We start from the raw sequence: 21,504 nt of genomic DNA, 5'->3' as shown, positions 1-21,504 counted from the left end.
GAAAAGCATATATATATATATGATATGATATTTCTGTCTTTACTATGAAATCCATTATCAGAGATGAGACAGCTTCACTTACCAATGAGTATGGAGCAGCCTGATTGTGGCGGGACCAGGGGAAACTGAGATGGGATGAGTGGAGCCGGCAGTGATTGAGTGAGGAAGAAGGGAGCGGGCGTCATTTCTGCTTCCCTTCTGCGGCATGCTGCCCTGTAGTTATTGACATAAATAAAATCTTGGTGGTGTAAAGAAAAAAGGGAGGTTTGAGGCAAATTAAAACAAATGAAAAAGAAGGGGAAAAATAGAGATTTTATATATACTTCTAGAAGCCACAGAAATTAATATGAAATATAGGTGTAGATAAGGATGTATAGAAAGGATATAATGAGGAGAGAAAAGGACATCGACAGGTGGAAATCGTAGACCACAGCCATAGCAAAAACAACACAGTTAATAGGATAAAGAAAAAGATGCATAAGGATATTAAGCAAAAAGAAACATTTGACTACTAATTTTTAACTAATTCTATTCCCACACAATTCCACCATGCACTTTAATGAAAGGGACTGTGCACCATCACAAAATGACCTACTGTGTAAAATCAGGTTTTTCTGTTAAAGGTATGTTTTGGAATCCACATGTAAGTTAGCATCAATGAACAGACTCTGACGTATATTTTGTACTGAAGCATATAATGAGCGTGTGCAAAATTATTATGATGTGGGGGGATGTTCATGTGTGACATCAGCTATTGTAACTGGTGAATCCTGTGTTATCAGCTGTGTATAGTGAGCTTACCAGTCACTGAAACTGCCTGTGACAACAAGTTTAGAAGGGTTGTCCACTAGTAGGACAACCACTTCTTGACTGACGCCAGGGCTGATTGGGCGCCAGGGTCACGTGTCACAACAGGACGGGAACACCAAGGAGAGCGAATGTCGAAATCGCGGGAAGGATGCCGGCACGGAAGGAGAGTATAAGCTTTTTTATGTTAACTCGGGACCAAGCATGGGGTATGACAAGGAGTTATCCAAGTAGTGGACAACTTCTGCACCAAACACCAGAGTGGTCTCCGGAAAAACTCTGTAAAAAAAAAAAAGCACTTTTTAATGCCTTTTTATCTTTTCGCCATACATTTGAATGGTGAAAAACGGTTTAAAAACTTTTAAAGAATTTACATGGTGCAGATTGAGGCAACTGAATGAATAATGTCCAGTGGATAATAAATGGAGAGGTTGGGCAAATGCTCATCCACCACTTAATTGAAAAGGTGGACCTTAGAGCCCCGATCTTGGGTTTGTGGAAGTTTGACTGGTCACTAAGAAGTTAAATGAAAGGGGGTGTTACTTGTTCAAGACATGTAATAACTATCAGTGTGCTCTCCTGATCGTACTGCAGAGCTGTGTGTGATAACTCACAGTACAGCAGAGCTGAACTTTGGCTTACTACAAACACGTTGCAGCTCCACCTCTCATCTTCTGCTGTCAGCACAGCTGCAGAGCTGTGCCTGACTACAATTAACTTTTCTTTAGCTTTTGTCTCACACATCCAGTGTGGGGAGGAGTGGGCAGTTTAACAAAACTGAGAGCACTATGAGATGAGAACTACAAATGCAGATGTGTTGGTAATGAGACAAAGTTCTGCTGTAGTACTGCTCCCCTCCCACAGTCTGATCATGAGCTGAAAGCTGAAGTGTTATTTGAAGTCTGACACAGCAGAGCTAACAGCACTGTTATAGGACAACTGCAGCTGTAGATGTGTTTGTAATGCAAGAAAGATCAATTCTGTTAAATGTGATTATAGCTGTCAGTCATTACATGTCTCACACTGGTAATGCCTTGTTTCATTTAAAATAAACTTTGGAAGCCAAGTATCTTGAAGATCAGTATCCAGTCTAAAGATCTTAACAGCTCATTTACACAATAAGAAAAGTATGGATTTTTCAAGAATAAGGCATCAGATATCAAAGAATCATATAAATGGCTTAGCACGGTTGATTCTACCGAGTTTCCCTTTGAAGATTTTCTTCAGGAACAGTAAAAATATTAAGAATTTATAATGATATGTCCTATATTTATTTAATACGTTTGATTAGAAAATCACAATCATTTTCTCTATGGAAGTAATCACTTTAGAATTAAAATGACGCCCATCTTGTTACACTAACAGAAACCTGCCCTCCTACATTAAGACAGGTGTCAGAGTATGTGCAGTAGGAAGCTCCAGGGTCTCCTTCATATATAGAAACATGCTCCAAATGAATATTCTAATCTGGAGATAACAGGAGTGTTGAGGTAAGACGACGTCTCTCACACTGCTGTCCACCCCTGGCTTTCTGATCTAATACTGACGATGCCAGGGGCTAACGGAGGTAAAAAGAGGTCGCTCAGACTGCTGTCCACCCTTGCTTTCTGATCCAATACTGGCGATACCAGGGGTGTTGTGGTAAGAAGAGGCTGCTCACACCATCTGTCCTCTTCTCTAGTATTAGAAGAGGTTGCCCACAACACTGTCTCTCACCTCCCTCGCCATCTTTCTGAAAGACTATTCATAGCTACAGGTCACGATTTCGACTCCACATGGTCACTGGCACTAATTCTAACGTTCTAGGACAGATATCTGTCAGTGTAACAAAATTGCTGTTATTTTTATACTATAGTGGTTACCTCCATCGCAACAGAATCTGGATTAGCTTATTAAAAGTATTTAAGAATTTATTAATAACGACATTACCATTAGTTATTGTTCTAGAAATTCCTGGAGTAGCCCTTCAACTCTAGTACATGAATATAGCCTCAAGTCAATTTTTTTTGTAGAGGTAAGTACGGTTTGTATTTTATTGTCAAAACATTAAAATCTCATACGAAATTCAATTCATGCTAATTTAATTACAATGTAACAATTGTATTATTGATCTGAGTGATAAGAAGGGAATCAGAGTAGACAGACCCCTTAACAACTATCATCTATAGAAGGTGTCATTAGGTTTACTGTCCTCTTAGCATGTAAGAAAATCAGTTTACCCCGTCTACTGTCAATGTCTGACTGTACAGAGCATTGTATGCCATGGTAATTGCGGTCTTCACAAACTCACCTTTTTAGCTGATAGGGCTAGTTTTTTGGCAGGTGGTGGTGACATTGTAGTTAACGCCTCACAGACACTGGCCAGTGTGGGTGACTTTGATTTCATAGCACTGGCTGTCCCAGGATGCTCAGCTTCCATTGTTGGAGAGCAGCATGAGGAAGTTGTGTTCCCACTAGTGGGAGAGCTTTGAGTTGAAGACTGTCCATTCATGTGAGATTCTTGTTGCTTTACATTTTCCATCTCTTCTTGCTTTGTCTTGTTAGTACTTTCCTGGTTTTCAATATTTCCAGTTTTAGCAGCAGAAGATGGAGCCAGATCCTCATTATCCCAGTTTGGTTTGGAATCTTCCTGCATTACTGCTTCATTAGTGGGGCTTGTGGAATTGGACACCTTTAACTTGGCATGAAGAGGCTTTTTCATTCTACTCAATTGATCATCCAAGAAATAAGGGGCATATGATGTTTTACAGCTGAGCTTCGGCGAAGGGCCCGCGCTAAGAGGTCGTGTACGGTTAACTCCATTATGGTCCTTGTTGCAAGGCAAAATGTGCGAGTGACTGACTGGGACCCCAATGTCTTCCACTTTTTGTGGCTTTTTCTCATGCAAACCCTCAAGTTTCTGGAAATAAAAAAAAAATACATGGGCAAATCAGTTCAGATTAAGCAATAATACCACCAAGTAATTTTTACCGGATCTCCTGCATCAGTATCGGCAGTAAGCTAAGCCTGAATTACAGAGCTCAAAATACAAATGGAAAGAGCAATCATACATTAATGGGGAATCAGTCACTGGGTTTATGCTGCCCTCTCTAGTGACGAGTACCAATGTGTCTCCCATACCGGTCAATATGGTTTCATTTACATAATCACATTTTATTAATTGTGGCTTGAGCTCTGGACGCCTCACAATGCCATCTAACGTTCACCTTCATATTCATGAGCTCCAGCTATCACCGATACAAAGATTTATTCCTCTCCAAAATAAGGTCTTGCTCAGAGGAGCATATTTCACACAACAGATATCATAAGGACAGCACATAAACCAAGGCTATTCAATGATTGAGGAGAAAACTCAGCACTCGTCCAGCTCCTCATTACTGGCTGCGTGGTAACACCTCTATGAATGCGATACAGACACCATGCAATCCTTATGGCAACTGATTATAACAAATTCACTGCATTACTAACAGAAAAAAATGGAACTTGGCCTTGAATTTCTATGTATCAAACAGATGTTAAAAACAAACAAACAGGGGGGTGTGGCCTAGCTCTTGCCATGTGAAGAGGCACGAGTTGTGAGCTCCAGCTAGGAACCCCATTCTAAGCTACTTAAAGCTACTTTAGAGTCCAGATAAAGCTTTTTCAGGGACATATTTCCTTTTACAACGCTACTGGGAGCAAGAGGAGCCCTGAAGCAGGTCTCTAGCCTCAGGAGACCCCGAGTTGTGGACTTTGAGCAACGGGCTGCTCTCCTCCTTCCTAAGAAGACGGTGCCCATTTTGGAGCCGCATGGTGGAGAATCCAGCCCCTGTAATCTGCTGCCTATGCAGGCAAAGAAGCTGCAGATATATTTAAAACCTCATCGGGCTTTGAATACCCACTACAGACACAGAAAGAGGGTGAGGGCTCTCACCCCTTCCCTTTATTAACAAACAAGGAGATTTTGCAGTGGGAAGAGACACATGCCAGTAAGTGTGACCTGTTGCAAAGAAGAGCCTTCTCTCCAAGCCGGGCACAGGACTCCAGCAACTCACCCGAGGATACCTAAAAGCTGTGAATACTGGAGTGGCCCCTACCACTGAATAACACCAGCCTAGTACAGAAACAACTAGATTGGTGTATCCAGACACAGCGGCGCCATCCCTTCTCACAGGAGCCGGACCGCCGAACAACAACAGGAGTCAGAGGGGCGGGACCGCCGAGCAGCAATAGGAGTCTGAAGAAGCCTGCTCTCACCGCGGTGGTGAAAGGTCGGCCCGCAACATCTACTCCGGATCCCCTGCATCCCAAGCCGCCTGCAGCCGCCTGAGACAAGAACCAGGAGCGGAGCACCTGCGCGACGTGGAGGTTTCCTAAAGCAGCAGACAAGAAGACCGGAGGCGGAGCGGTGAGTGACAGCTCCACCGGCGCCCCTGACCGAACCTCCTTCCCCACGCAGCCCCAGCCGATATCTTCCTGCACGCAGCCCAGCAGTGAGCGGTGAGTGACCGCTTCACCGACGCTGCTACCCGGGCCTCCTTCCTCGCGCTGCTACAGCCGCTACTTCTCTGCACGCAGCACAACAGGGAGCATTGAGTGACAGCCACACCGGCGCCGCAGACTGAGCCTCCTTCCCCGCGCAGCCCCAGCCGTTACTCTCCTTAACGCTGCCCCTGACCTCTCTCATTAGTTCCTTGCAGTCACGGGCCGCAGCACTCGCTCTGGAGCCCCTGTTTCACTAGCAGGGAACCGCTCCTGACCGCTGTGCCTGCACACAGACAGAAGAGGCAGAACTGTCATTGGAGGACACACCGCTGCTGGATCAATCAACAAGCCACCACAGATTGACAACTTTGCCTCATCACCCCCACGGGCATAGGTAACATAAGCAGCGGGAGCCACATTGTGGAACTTGGTTACTACGGTGGGCGGAGCCGCGGTGTGGGACTTCATTGTTGCCAGTGGGAGTCGCGCTGTGCATTTTCAATCTATAATTTGCTGAAGCTGTGACTCGGATCACTATATTACTACTAGTTGGAGCTGTATTGTGAAGCGTTGCTGACCTGCTAGTGGGAGTCGCGCCGTGGAACAGAGTTAATCTGGTTTGCAAGTATCACGCATTATAACTCTGCTAAATCTAATAAAGAGCTGAGCCAAGGAACACTTTATACTTGTATACAGGTGCTATACTGTGAGCCTCTATCTTTTTTACTAACAGAAACTGCGCTGTGTTACACCACCCACATCATATATAGAAACCGTATTGCGGAACGTGGCTGTCACTATACGTGAGGTTGTGTTGTAGAACTTTGCATATTTCGACCACGGGAGACACACTGTGGACTACCACTTCCACAGACAGAGTATAATACTGTGATACAAGCCTGTGATTTGTTTATAAAGCTCTGTAACATTGTGCGGAGTGCACTGTGCATAACCATCTACATTGTTTATAAGGAACAATTACTGATTCATTACAACACAAACTATTGAGGCTGCTTCCCCTTTAATAAGATTAAAAGACAGGGTACAAATACTTAAAAATGGAACAAAGAAAAGGAACAAGGAAATATGTTTCAAAAGACAAAAACCCTCTGCTCCCCTCCTTCTCCAGATCCTCAGAGGATATCTCTCAATCTCGCAATCGTGATCACCTATTCCTATCACCCCGTTTTTTAAAGATTAGATAAAAATAGTGTGAAATAGGGGCAGAGCTGGGCTTTACATTAGTGCCTTTACACCCCCGTTAGGCTGCCGAAATACCTTTGTGAAGTGGCCGTTTTGTCCTGTCACTCAAGTTGGTCAGGCCGGATGGGCGTGGTCACAGCGCTGTGTCTCCCCCAGATCAGGCTCATCATTACGTTGGTGGCGTAGTGGTGTGCGCATGTCCAAAGAGAAGATCCACTGCCCAGGAGATTCAAAACAGCGCGGTCTACGCTATTCGCCGTTTACCGGTGGGCGCGGCCATCTTTCCTGTGGCCGCACGTGCGCAGATGGAGCGTTCTGCTGCCCGGTGCTTCAGGAAAATGGCCGCCGCGATCTCCATCTGCGCACGCGTGGAATCCCGCGGCCATTTTCCTGAAGCCCCGGGCAGCAGAGCGCTCCATCTGCGCACGCGCGGCCACAGGAAAGATGGCCGCGCCCACCGGTAAACGGCGAATAGCGTAGACCGCGCTGTTTTGAATCTCCTGGGCAGTGGATCTTCTCTTTGGACATACGCACACCACTACGCCACCAACGTAATGATGAGCCTGATCTGGGGGAGAAACAGCGCTGTGACCACGCCCATCCGACCTGACCAACTTGAGTGACAGGACAAAACGGCCACTTCACAAAGGTATTTCGGCAGCCTAACGGGGGTGTAAAGGCACCAAAAAGGCACTAATGTAAAGCCCAGCTCTGCCCCTATTTCACACTATTTTTATCTAATTTTTAAAAAACGGGGTGATAGGTTCCCTTTAAACCAATATCTCCCCTTCCTAGCAAAGGCAAAACATCTGGAAATGCTTCTAGTAATATACCCAAATTAGGCACTCAAAAATCCTTGCCCTCATACCCAACGAAAAGTAGTTCCTACATCCCCCAAAGCACTAAGGGCCACTAAAAAACAACCTCCCGCTGACCTAAATATTGCCTTCTGAGTCCATGGACACATCTAAGTCATCAAAAAGGGACACCGCGTCTAGGGACCTTATAGACGGTTCTGGATCTGAGGACTCTGACTCATTTAAGGATTACTCCCCTAATGAGAGTCCCGCTACCCGAAGAAGAATTGATGTCCAAACATTATTAGAGGAGGGGAAGATAGACCCTAATGAGATTTTTTTCCAAAAAATGTCTGATCTTATAGATAAGAGGCTTGAGAAGGGTCTGGAGAAGTTTCAAAACTCCTTTTCTGAAGTTTGTGAGGGAATTACCAAGAAATTAGAATTGAGCAAAAAAAAAGGTTAAAGAGCTAGAGATCAGAACTGTATCCCTTGAAAAACAAAACTCAGATATGAAAACAGAATTGGTTAATTTACAATTCAAGCTTGCAGATCTTGAGGATAGGAATAGAAGAAACAATATCAAGATCAGAGGCATCCCTGAAAATATCGCTCAAACAGACCTTTCTGAATATACTAAAACCCTCTTTAAAACAGCCATCCCCAATCTAACGGACCTCGAGTTATCCATAGATAGGATACATAGATTGCCTAGACCCCCCCAAATTTCTCCAGATAAACCGAGAGATACCATCCTTAGGATACACTTTTTTGAGACTAAAGAAAAGGTGCAAAATTTCCTGAGAGAGAAAGGCTCATTCCCGGATCCATATACGCACATAAAACTTTATGCGGACCTTTCAAAACACACTATTGATGTTCGCAGGTCCTTTAGAGAGGTCACTGCAAAGTTGAGGGACAGGGGGATCCAATACAAGTGGGGCTTCCCTACTAAACTTCTGGTCTCGTATAGAGGGAAGGTGATCCCCTTGATAAGTCCAGATGAAGGCTGGGACTTCCTTAAGTTTCTCTCTAATGGGTAGCCTAACATTATACTTCTTTGACCCTGCGTAGTGTAGTTTTGTTATTTGTTGGTCTCTTACGCTCACCATGGGTGTAGCTGGAGTCTCTCATTACACAAACTTTTCCCCATACCAGAAGAGATCTCACTGAGAGTGAGATCCTTCAAGAGAACTTTAGTGGTTCTCACTCCTTGCTGTTTAACTGTTTAAAAGTTTATAATTTGTTGCTTCAATTGTATGTAATAAACTTGTTCTTTTCACGTTGCTTCTTATAGAGGAGAGGTCAACTAGTGTCAAATGTCCATAATTCACTGGAACGCAGATTCGCAGTTATAAACGGAAATTTATCCAAGTACGGTTTAAAATGGGACAGGTGGAATGCTGTGTTTCCTCAAACATAGTTTGTCCTTTTGACCTATCTGTTGTTATTGGGTCGATTAATTTTCTTTTTTTTTAGGTATCTCCTGTATTGCTAATTTTGTTACACCAACTTTTAGGGGAGATCTCAGGTTTTTTTTACATTCCCTGTTGGCAGTATCTGAGATCGTACTTACCTAAAATGGAAGTTATGGTTTTATTTCTTATCTCATCTTGGAAAATAATATTGGAATTAAAGTTCTCCAGTTTCTTTTCCTATGTTTCCTTCCCTTTACCGTTCCCTCTCCCTCCCCTCCTCCCCTCCCTTATCCCACCATCTTCCTTCCCTTTATAAAATTTATAAATCTTCACGTATTTGACATCTGCCATGTATAATGTTTAATAAAAATTATTTGAAAGAAAAACAAACAAACAGGTTACATATGGATCACCATATGGATGAAAAACCTTCAATTTGTTTTCAGGGTGAAAAACGACCAATTTGTCATACACTTGTCTGAAATTGGCATAATAGTGACAAAGTTGTCAGCAGTGGGAAGCTGGTGGCAGGCAGGACTAACCTGCACCATAACTCAGCTAATGGCTCATGATTTTATAAAAACGACACAGATATGGGAAATATCTGATGGAATTCCCTATCAGACACAGTTAGGCCCAAAATACTTGCTCATAAACTCAGCCCCCGCCTTTGCATTCCCCACCAGGCCAAAAGGGAATTCAAATACACAAACAATGGGACCTCATTATCCAGCGAAGGCACTTCCTTAGGGTACCGTCTCACATAACGATTTACCAACGATCACGACCAGCGATACGACCTGGCCGTGATCGTTGGTAAGTGGTTGTGTGGTCGCTGGGGAGCTGTCACACAGACAGCTCTCCAGCGACCAACGATGCCGAAGGCCCCGGGTAACCAGGGTAAACATCGGGTTACTAAGCGCAGGGCCGCGCTTAGTAACCCGATGTTTACCCTGGTTACCAGCGTAAAAGTAAAAAAAACCAAACAGTACATACTTACATTCCAGTGTCTGTCCCCCGGCGTTCTGCTTCTCTCCACTGTGTCTGTGCCAGCCGGAAAGCACAGCGGTGACGTCACCGCTGTGCTCGCTTTCCGGCCGGCCGGCGCTCACAGTGCAGAGAAGCAGAACGCCGGGGGACAGACACCGGAATGTAAGTATGTACTGTTTAGTTTTTTTTTACTTTTACGCTGGTAACCACGGTAAACATCGGGTTACTAAGCGCGGCCCTGCGCTTAGTAACCTGATGTTTACCCTGGTTACAAGCGAACGAATCGCTGGATCGCTGTCACACACAACGATCCAGCGATGACAGCGGGAGATCCAGCGACGAAAGAAAGTTCCAAACGATCTGCTACGACGTACGATTCTCAGCAGGGTCCCTGATCGCTGCTGCGTGTCAGACACTGCGATATCGTATGGATATCGCTGGAACGTCACGGATCGTACCGTCGTAGCGACCAAAGTGCCACTGTGTGACAGTACCCTTAGACAGGGCAGACCAATGGCTTTTTTTGAATTAGCTCAAGCAAAAAGGCCTTTGAAACCCTCCCCGGGTGGGGGGCAAAAGGCATAGACCCTGTGTCCCCCAGCACCAAGTCCACCAATTATCACAGAGCTGTGAACTCTTGTGCAGTTACCAGCCAACAGGCTTCCTTTGTTGGACTCAGGCTGCACAGCCCAGGGGTCGGCGCAGCGTGTGGAAGGGCGCAGCCTAGGGGATAATAGGCAGCTTCTGATTTTGGACTCGGTTTGTCTACTGGAAGGAGGCCCGTTAGCTGATGCGGCCAGAGAATCATGCAACAAAGATTTGGACCTGTGATTCATCACAGCCGTCCTGTGGTCACATGCTACTTAACACGGTAATTGTAATCTAAGGCCACGTGCAAACGTTGCGGAAAGTGGTGTGGATTTTTCCAGACTGAATTTGGCAAGTCCGCAGGTAAACCGTACTGCTATATTATACACACACACATATTAATAAAAAAAAAAAAAAAAATAAAAAAAATTATATATATATATATATATATATATATATATATATATATATATATATATATATATATATATATATATATATATATATATATATATATATATATATATATATATATACACACACACATATACATACACCGTATATACTCCGTACTAGTATAAGCCGAGATTTTTGGGCTGAAAGTGCCCCTCTCGGCTTATACTCGAGTCACGGTCGGCGGGTGAGGGGGAGAGGGCGCTGAGGCATACTCACCTAGTCCCGGCGCTCCTGACGCTCCCCACGCTCCCCCTGCCCGTCACACGGTCTCCGGGTGCCGCAGCTCTTCCCCTGTTCAGCGGTCACGTGGGACCGCTCATTAGAGAAATTATTATGGACTCCACTCCCATAGGGGTGGAGCCGCAAATTCATTTCTCTAATCAGCGGTGCCGGTGACAGAGGAAGAGCTGCGGCACCCAAAGACAGTGTGACAGGCAGGGGGAGCACCAGGATCGCCGGGACTAGGTGAGTATTTTATATTCACCTGTCCACGTTCCACCCGCCGGGCGCCGCTCTGTCTTCGCGTCCTCTTGTTCTGACTGTTCAGGTCAGAGGGCGCGATGACGCATATAGTGTGCGCGCCGCCCTCTGCCTGATCAGTCAGTGCAGAGAGACGCCGGGACGGGACGCTGAGGAGCTGCAAGCAAGAGAGGTGAGTATGTGTTTTTTTTTTTTTTTTTTTATTGCAGCAGCAGCGTTATATATGGCACAGATTTATGTGGAGTATCTATGGGGCAACGGTGCAGAGCACTATATATGGCACAGATTTATATGGCACATCTATGGGGCAACGGTGCAGAGCACTATATATGGCACAGATTTATATGGCACATCTATGGGGCAACTGGGCAGAGCACTATATATGGCACAGATTTATATGGCACATCTATGGGGCAACAATGAACAGTGCAGAGCATATATGGCACAGCTTAATAAGGAGCATCTATGGGGCAATAATCAACGGTATGGAGCATTATATATGGCACAGCTTTATATGGAACCTCCTTTGGGGCAATAATGAACGGTATGGAGCATCTATTTTTATTTTTGAAATTCACCGGTAGCTGCTGTATTTTCCACCCTAGGCTTATACTTGAGTCAATAAGTTTTCCCAGTTTTTTGTGGCAAAATTAGGGGGGGTCGGCTTATACTCGAATATATACGGGATATATATATATATATACACACACACACACACACACACACATACATACACACACTCTCTCTCACTAGTGTGCCTTTCGGCAATTAAATACAAAATTAATCTTGGGCTGCTCTTTTATCTCGATTCATGAATCCCAATACTCGGTTGGTTATTATACGCTAACCAGGGTTGGCTTCTGACCCAATATAAGCTGGTTGTCGGACGAGGCTTATATTTAACGAGGAACTGGTGGCAGCATACCATACTGTGTTAGTGAGGAACTCTGACAGTGATGGCCGGGAGGTATGTATATATCCCCAGCTTGGACTGGTGATATATAGCCCCCCCTCACTGGGAGCTCCTCAAGCCTCTCCAGCATCTATTTGTCCTCGGTGCAGTTCCCTGACTGACCTGGGGTAAATGGTGGCACCAGAGAGCCAATCCCTGCTGGGTCATTCTCTCCCCTCCCCGAAGGTGAGTGAAGTCGACACACCCCTCCCTTTGTACGATCTCACAGACACCATGTTGACAAGTTAGTGCACACTGTTGATACACATACTTAGTGACAGATTCCATGGAAAAGAGGGATTTTTGGTTCTTACCGTAAAATCTCTTTATTGGAGCCTTCATTGGGGGACACAGGTAACCATGGGTGTATGCTGCTGTCACTAGGAGGCTGACACTATGCAAATAAAGAAGAAGTAGCTCCTTCCCGGCAGTATACACCCTCCGACAGGCACCAGGCAACTCAGATGGTGCAAAAGCAGTAGTAGGAACAGGTAATATATAACTCAATCTATGTACCAACCCACAACAACGGCACGTTAGCCAACACGGTACAACTTCAAGGGAGGGTGCTGTATCCCCCAATGAAGGCTCCAAGAAAGATTTTACGGTAAGAACCACAAATCCCTCTTTCTTTCTCGCCTCATTGGGGGACACAGGTAACCATGGGACGTCCAAAAGCAGTCCCTAGGGCGGGTATTCTGCAGAAAAAGAGGAGTTAGGTCGGCCGGTGAGAAACCGCCGCCTGCAGTATCCTCCTACCCAGGCTCGCGTCTGCAGAAGCCGGAGTATGCACCTTGTAGAATTTGACAAAGGTGTGAATGGATGACCACGTCGCGGTCTTGCAAACCTGCGAGGCCGAAGCTTGGTGACGAACTGCCCAGGAAGCTCCCACAGCCCGGGTAGAGTGAGCTTTCACCCCCGAAGGGAGCTGTTTGTCTTGGACACGGTATGCCTCCAGAACCGCCGAACAGATCCAACGAGCAATTGTGGACTTAGAGGCGGGGAGCCCCTTTCGACGCCCATCCGAGACAACGAACAGAGGATCGGCCTGACGAAAGGAGGCAGTTCTGGTGAGGTAAATCCGGATAGCCCTGACCACATCCAACTTGTGAAGAGATTTCTCCAAGGGATGAACCGGGGAAGGGCAAAAGGAAGGGAGGACAATGTCCTCATTGATGTGAAAAGATGAGACTACCTTCAGTAAGAAGGAAGGAACCGGACGAAAAACCACTTTGTCCTGATGCAGGACTAGAAAGGGAGAACAACAGGATAATGCCGCCAGCTCTGACACCCTTCTAATGGAGGTGATGGCGACCAAGAAGGCTACCTTCCAGGATAGAAGTGAGAAGGAAACGTCCTGAAGTGGTTCAAAGGGCGCACGCTGGAGGGCGTCTAAGACGAGGTTGAGATCCCAAGGCTCTACAGGAGAACGATAAGGGGGAGCTATATGAGCGACCCCCTGGATGAAGGTCCTCACCTGGGGCAGGGAGGCCAGGTCTCTTTGAAAAAGAACGGAAAGAGCGGAGATCTGACCCTTCAAGGTGCTAAGGGAAAGACCCGAATCTAGACCCGTTTGAAGGAAGCTGAGAAGGGAAGGAAGGGAAAAGGTCATAGGAAACAGATTGTTGTCCTGACACCACCGGAAGAAGGCCTTCCAACATCTGTGGTAAATACGCGAGGAAGCCTGTTTTCTCACTCTTATAGTCTGGATGACGCTATGAGAAAAACCCGCGTTCTTCAGGACCGCGGCCTCAACGGCCATACCGTTAAATTCGGGTGGAAGAGGGGCCCCTGCGAAAGAAGGTCCGGAAGATCCGGAAGCCTCCACGGAACATCTGGTAGCATGTTCACCAGTTCCGCATACCAGGCCCTGCGAGGCCAATCCGGAGCTACCAAGAGCACGGGGACCCCTTCTGACTTGATCTTTTTTACGACCCTTGGGATCAAGGGGAGGGGTGGAAACAGATAGGGCATCTGGAACCGGGCCCACGAGATCACGAGGGCGTCGACTCCAACGGCCATCGAATCCCAAGATCTGGAGACGTACTGGGGAACTTTGTTGTTTGCCCGGGAGGCCATCAAGTCGATGTCTAGAACGCCCCACTCCTGGCAAATCTGGTTGAAGATTGCGGGAAGAAGAGACCACTCGCCCGCCATGATGCCCTGGCGACTTAGAAAGTCGGCTTCCCAATTGTCCACCCCTCGGATGTGGACGGCTGACAGAGAGGGAACGTGACCCTCCGCCCAACGCAGAATTTTTGCCACTTCCGCCATGACTTGTGTGCTGCGAGTCCCTCCCTGATGGTTTATGTAAGCCACGGCCGTGGCGTTGTCCGACTGAATGCGGACCGGTTTCCCTGAAAGGAGAGACTCCCAGCGGATGAGGGCTAGGAAGATGGCTCTGATTTCCAAGAGGTTAATAGGGAGGCGCGCCTCCTGAGCAGTCCAGCGGCCCTGGGCCGTGAGGTGGAGAAAAACTGCTCCCCAACCTTGGAGGCTGGCGTTGGTGGTGATCACCTGCCAGCGGGGAGGGAGAAATGACCTCCCATGCAGCATGGAGGTGGACAGCGTCCACCAAGAGAGACTGTTTCACTCTGGGAGAGAGGCAAAACGGGCGATCCAGGGAAAGTGGATTCCTGTCCCAGGCCGACAGAAGGGCCAGCTGGAGGGGGAGAGAGTGGAACTGGGCATAGGGGACCGCTTCCATGGAGGCGACCATCTTTCCCAGAACCCTCATGGCGAAGCGGAGAGACGGGGGTTTCGGGCTCTTTAGTGCTCTGACCCCCCGACGAAGAAAAAGGAACTTCTCCTTGGGAAGAAAAGACCTGAGCCTGAGAGGTGTCGAATTCCATGCCCAGGAACTCCAGCCGCTGAGTTGGAATCAGGGAAGACTTCTGGTAATTGATTAACCTGCCGAGGCGAAGAAGCGTGTCCAGAGTAAGCTGGAGGCACTGGCTGCAATCCCGACGGGATGGACCCTTGATCAAGAGGTCGTCGAGGTATGGGATTACCAAAATCCCTTTTGAGAGCAGAATGGCCATGACCGCTGCCATGACCTTTGTAAAGACCCTGGGAGCAGACGCCAGCCCGAAAGGGAAGGCCGTGAACTGGTAATGATGCTCTTGGATCGCGAACCGGAGGAACCTCTGATGCTGTACGCAAATCGGAACGTGAAGGTACGCATCCCGAATGTCCACGGAGCACAGAAACTCTCCCGGTTCCATGGACGCGATCACCGAGCGCAGAGATTCCATTCTGAAGTGCCGAATCCGTAGGTGGCGGTTTAATCGCTTGAGATCCAAAATCGGACGGAGCTTACCGTCCTTTTTTGGAACCACGAACAGGTTTGAGTAAAAACCCGAAAACCGCTCGCGAAAAGGAACCGGCACTACGACTCCCGAGGCGAGAAGCGAATAGACGGCCTGGAGAAGCCCTGGGAGATGAGAGGGCTGTTTGGGATGACGAGAGAGGAGGAAACGACTTCCTGGGGGCGAAGAAAATTCTATTTTGTAGCCTGACGTGACGATCTCCCTGACCCAGGCGTCGTCGACTACTGAAAGCCAAACTTCTGAGAACAGAAGCAGGCAGCCTCCCACCCTGGAAGTATTTCCAGGTGGGGGCGACCCGTCATTTATTAGAAAACCTGTGGCTCCGAGATCCAGTTGGTTTTGCGGGATGACGCTTAGCTCTCCAGCGCGGCGGAGGCCTGAAAGAAGGTTTCCTTCGGTCCCCTTGAGAGGAGGAACGGTCCTGGTTGGGGTTTCCTGAGGTGGTAAAGGACCGAAAGGGACGAAAGGACTGGGGGCCCCTTGTGTTGAAGGGACGTTTCGGCTTGGACTGGGGTAAGGAGGTACTCTTACCACCCATAGCGTCCGAGATCATTTGATCCAGCTGCGTGCCGAAGAGTCTGGAACCCTGGAAGGGCAGACCAGTGAGAGATTTCTTAGAGGCGGGGTCAGCGTTCCACACCTTTAGCCAGAGAATCCGGCGAATGGCCACAATGTTGCTGTTAGCCCTGGTGGAACAGGCCGCCGCATCAAGGGAGGCATTCATGAGGTATTTTCCTGCCAGAGAAATCTGATCCGCCAAAACAGACAGTTCCTCAGCAGGAGCAGCGGCCAAAATGCCCCTGCGCAGGGTCTTGGCCCAGGCTGATACAGCCCTGGCTACCCATGACGAGGCGAAACTAGGGCAAAGGGAAGCTCCGGAGGCCTCAAATGCCGATTTTGCTAGCGTCTCGATCTGTCTGTCCGTGGGGTCCTTAAGGGAAGCCGCGTCCAGGATAGACAGAACTGTCTGTGAAGATAGCCTGGAGATGGGTTGGTCGGCCTTAGGAGACTCTGACCATTTGGGGACCAGGTCGGAGTGAAAAGGGTATAACACGTCTAGTCGTTTCCTGCCAGGGAAAGGTTTACCAGGGTTTTCCCAGTGTGTAGACGTAGTGTTGTCAAACTCCTTGTGATTAGGATAAACCCTAGAGGGACGTTTAATCCGTTTAAACGAAACGGAGACGTCCTGAGAGCTTGCCTCATCCTCCTTAAGATCAAGCGTCTGAATGATAGCTGAAATAAGGCTACCTACCATGTCCTGTGTTCCGGAAGTCTGATCTGCATCCGAGTCAGATTCCGACTGAGAGGTTACGTCAGACCTGACGTCCGCCTGCGAGGAGGGGGAACGGGCAGATAGGGGAATCCCGATGTGGCCCGGGGAACTGGAGGAGGATCTAGATAAGGTCATTTTTCTGTCTCTTGTCCGGTCTGCCTCTGTGAGGGTCTTGGACAGGTGCGAGCGAATCGCCGTGCGAGGCGTTCGTGGCATTGGTGGCATTAGAGAGAAGCAGGATACGTTCAAGTGCCTGGACCAGGGACTGAGACACCTTAGTCAGGTCAGACACTGATTGAGACATAGCAACAGCCCACTCCGGGGGAGTGCACTCATCCCGGAACCTAGGAGCTTCCAGGGGAGCTGACATGGTGGGAGGAACGCAGGACTGGCAGAAAGGGGAAGGCTGACCTGAGGCCCACTTTTTCTTGCAGAGAGCGCAGGCGTAATGGATGGCCGTAGTGGCAAAGGCCGGAGTGGGGTCAGACATAGGTGGATATTACCTTGTCCAGAAGAGGAGAAGTACTGCCGGGGGTAGTGGAGCCCAAGAGAGCAGTAGCGCTGAGCCTGCTGAGAGACAGTGACAGCGGTAGCCGCAGAAGTCTGTGCCTGTGTTCCCCCGAGGATTCTGTTCCACGCGGTGAGCAGACGCTGCAGAAAGCAGGAAGAGCGTGGAGACAGCGTGGTGCTGTGGGCATATACAAGCGCCGAAGGGGGGGAAGTATAAGGAACGCCCCCAAGCGCTGAACTTCCGGCCGCAATAATGCCGGCCGCCACAAGAGGGCGCGCGAGCGCCGAATGAGAGAAAGAAAGCCGGGAGAAGGAGAAAAAAATGGCGGGCGCACAGTTTGAATAAAAGAGAGGGAAAAGCCAGAGCCAGTTTCCTGAGGAGAGGGATGGGGAGGGGAAAACGGGCAGGACTGGCCACCGAGAAGAAGGTCACCCTGAACACCCAAAAGGGTGACAGGGGACAAAGTCCTGCCCAGCGGTCAGATGTGGGTGATACCACACTGCTCTCTCGGTCGCTCAAAGTGGGGAAAACAGGGTGAGAGAAGAACTGCACCCTGTTACCCTGAAGAATGTATCTGAAAAAGGTGAAATTATTAACAACACACGACAAATCCCTGTAAAAGAAATGCGGATCTGGGGTTAGATCCAGGTCCGCCTCCTACAGACACTAAGCAAAAACTGAGTTGCCTGGTGCCTGTTGGAGGGTGTATACTGCCAGGGAGGAGTTACTTCTTTATTTGCATAGTGTCAGCCTCCTAGTGACAGCAGCATACACCCATGGTTACCTGTGTTCCCCAATGAGGCGAGAAAGAAAATGCACTGCGCTGTCACAAGGGAGAATCTGGTTAATATTGAAATAATGAAACTTGGAATAAAACAACATTTGCATGACCTTTGAATTACTCACCTTCCCAATAAGAGGGGATGACAAGCTGCCATTGGATTGGGTCTTCTTCAGAGTAGGAGGGACAGAGCTGGGGCGAGGCATTTGGCTTTGTGACACTTTACAGACAGAGGGATCAAAATTCTTCTTGGACTCTGGAACCCTGTAAAGCAGGAAACAATACAAATATGAACTAAGGCGATTTGTCAGTTTAGAGCTATATTGCCTGACTGAGCAAGTCCAATAAGCTATGTCCTCTCTTTATTTTCAATGCCACAATCAACAGTACAATTTATGAAAGCCATAGCTTTGTTTTTCCTGTATGTATAACCATGCAAGAGCTTTATTTTTTGCAGGACAATTTCTATGTATTTTTTAAAAAATTTCTCTATCATCCTGAGCACAGATACAAAGATACTGAAGGGAAAATAGAAGGCTGCCTGAACCTCTCCTTCAACTACAGAATGGGGTCATTAAAGTGGTGGAATCAGGATACACACTCAAACTATGCTAACTATGGCAAACTCCAAATCTGCTCACTGGGTCACACAATTACGCAAACATATATGGTGAGAGGATTTAAAAAAAAGAAGAAGAAAGTTGGAGAGTGCATAAAGGCAATATCTGACTTTTTTATCATGATTATTCACTGCAATTTTGTTTCACAGTAAATAGGTAATCCGTGAATACAGAAGATGATAAAGATGTTTGAGGAAAAAAAAATCAAAACAGACACATACCTCAAATAAAAGAGAACATAGGCCTGCTGATTTAGCACAACCTTGATATTACTGGCATGAACGAGTGAATCGTTCATTTGATACCACTGTCCATTACTTGCCTGCAAAACACGATGTATATAAAATGATGGTAAATGCATTATAATAAACTATTTCATATTTTCCTCCCTGTTTGTGATTCCCCAGCCCCTCTGCTTGCCTCCAGTCTTTGTATGATCTGCCTCCTCTGTATGAAATAGCAGCCCTGACATGTCATTTACAGACCGGAGGCAGGCAGAGGGGCTGGGGAAATCACAGACAGGGAGGAGAAGACCCAGTGTACAGCCCGGCCCCTGTGCTCCAAAATCTAAGTAATAGAAAGCTTTAAATGGTGATTAAAGAAAAACAACAAAGCGGATTTCTTCAAAGATATCAATTTAATCTGTATTACAGCTATGTCTTTACATTCCAAAATCGTGCTGAAAGGTTCTCTTTGAGATGCATACTGTTATGCTGGACACAAATCAAAATTACAAATACAAAAACTCCGCCTGAGCTCTCTTGCATTTGTTCATACAGCAGATGGGCGCACAGAGGTACAGTGACATGTAGAGTTATGGGCACCTGTGGTCAAGCATTACTGATATTGTGAACAGTTAAGGTTGAAGATAGAATGATCTCTAAAAGGCCTAACGTTAAGGAGGACACATTTCCTTTGTATTTTAGAAAAAAAAAAATAAAAAAAAATTATTTTCATCTTTTCTATTTTAAAAATTACAAAAAGGAAAGTGGACCGATGGAAAAGTTTTGGCATCCTGAATGGTTAGTACCAACTAGCACCCCCTTTTGAAAGTATAACACTTTTTGTAGCCAGCCAGGAGTCTCAATTCTTGTTTGAGGGATTTTTATCCATTCTTCCTTGGAAAATCCTTCCAGTTCTGTGAGATTCCTGGGTCGTCTTGCATGCACTGCTGTTTTGAGGTCTAGCCACCGATTTTCAATGATATTCAGATCAGAGGACTGTGAGGGCCATTGTAAAACCTTCAGCTTGCACCTTTTGAGGTAGTCTATTGTGGATTTTGGAGTATGTTTAGGATCATTATCCATTTGTAGAAGCCATCCTCTTTTCAACTTCAGCTTTTTTTATAGCTGATGTTATGTTTTCATCAAGAATTTGTTGATATTTCATTGAATTCATTGTTCCCCTACCCATTAAATGTTCCCCCTGCCATTAGCTAAAGTACAACCCCAAAGCATGATTGATCCACCCCCATGCTTAATGGATGGCAAGATGTTCCTTTCCTGAAATTCTCTGCCCTTTTTTCTCCATGCATACCTTTGATCATTGTGGCCAAAGAGTTCTATTATAACCTCATCGGCCCACAGGACTTGTTCCAAGATGTATCAGGCTTGTCTAGATGTTCTTTTGCATAGTTCTGATTCTGACATTTATGGTGAGGTTGCAGGAGAGGTTTTCTTCTGATGCCTCTTCCATAAAAGGCCATATTTGTGCAGGTGTCTCTGAACAGTAGAACAATGTACCACAACTCCTGAGTCTGCTAAATCTTTCTGAAGGTCTTTTGTAGTCAAGAAGGAGAACCTGATTTCCCTCTCTAGCAATCCTACAAGCAGCTCTCACAAATTTTGCTCGTCTTCCAGACCTTATCTTTACCTCCACTGTTCCTGTTGGAACTGCCTTAATTACATTGCGAACTGAGGAGAGGGCAACTTGAAACCGCTTTGCCATCTTATTATAGCCTTCTCCGGCTTTGTGGGCCTCCATTTTCAGAGTGCTAGGCAGGTGCTTAGAAGAACCCATGGCTGCTGTTTTTTGGCACAAGGTTACAGGAGACTGGGATTTATAGCTGGCCTTTCCTAACGGTGATAGCGAACAAGCCATACGCCCAACAGGCTAATTAACCCTAGAACGCATACCTGGGGCCTCGCAGGCCTGCCAGGTTACTTGTTTTCTATTTTCTGTAAAAGTACTTTAGTTAGAATTTTGAAAATCTAGGTAATCCTCAGGTATATAGTGGTTAGTAATTTCCAGTTATTCATATATTTTTATGTTACAGACATTTCGGTATAACAACCTTTTTTTAGGACTACCCCATATTCACGCACGTACAGGCCTAAAAGGCCCCAGTAGGTTTACATGTGATACTCAGTCTTTTTGTCTGTATTGTTGCTGGGGAAGAACTTTTATGACTCTGCTATTGCTGGGAAGAGTGTGGATTCTGCATTCCCTTTTTTCCAATATCCTTGATGTGTCAGCCCTCAATAGCTACATTGTTTATTGTCAAACTAATCCAGAATTCCATGCCAACAGGAAAGACAAGAGACATCTATTTTTGACAGAACTTTGTTATGAACTTTTGATGCCTACTATGATGGAGAGAAGCAGCATGATACGCTTATCAAGGAGGCAAATTACGGAGGCAATGATCCGATGTGGAATACGCTTTCTGGAACATCCAGAGCAAAGAGAAAAAGAAAGAAAGCGCTGTTATATTTGTCCAGCAAAGAAGGAAAGAAAATCGGAGCGTTTCTGTTCTACTTGTGGACAAAATGTATGCAAGGAACATTCAGCCGAAAAAATAATATGCGAGAATTGTCAGGGGAATATGTAAAGTTA

At 46.6% G+C, this 21,504-nt stretch overlaps 1 protein-coding gene across 1 annotated transcript in view; it reads right to left on the bottom strand.

The window, feature by feature from the left end:
• Positions 1 to 21,504, bottom strand: part of USP36 (ubiquitin specific peptidase 36) — a 64,336-nt gene that overhangs the window by 11,272 nt on the left and 31,560 nt on the right. The window contains exons 11-14 of the mRNA XM_077251466.1: positions 18,891 to 18,991; positions 18,175 to 18,313; positions 3,098 to 3,706; positions 83 to 213 (exon numbers count right to left, since the gene is read on the bottom strand). Of these exons, the coding sequence (XP_077107581.1) occupies positions 83 to 213; positions 3,098 to 3,706; positions 18,175 to 18,313; positions 18,891 to 18,991 (980 nt within the window). The remainder of the gene's footprint in view (positions 1 to 82; positions 214 to 3,097; positions 3,707 to 18,174; positions 18,314 to 18,890; positions 18,992 to 21,504) is intronic.

This window comes from Ranitomeya variabilis, chromosome 4, assembly GCF_051348905.1.
Source record: "Ranitomeya variabilis isolate aRanVar5 chromosome 4, aRanVar5.hap1, whole genome shotgun sequence".
NCBI lineage: Eukaryota > Metazoa > Chordata > Amphibia > Anura > Dendrobatidae > Ranitomeya > Ranitomeya variabilis.
Note: the sequence above shows the minus strand (reverse complement) of the source record. Positions and strands in the feature narration are given on the sequence as shown.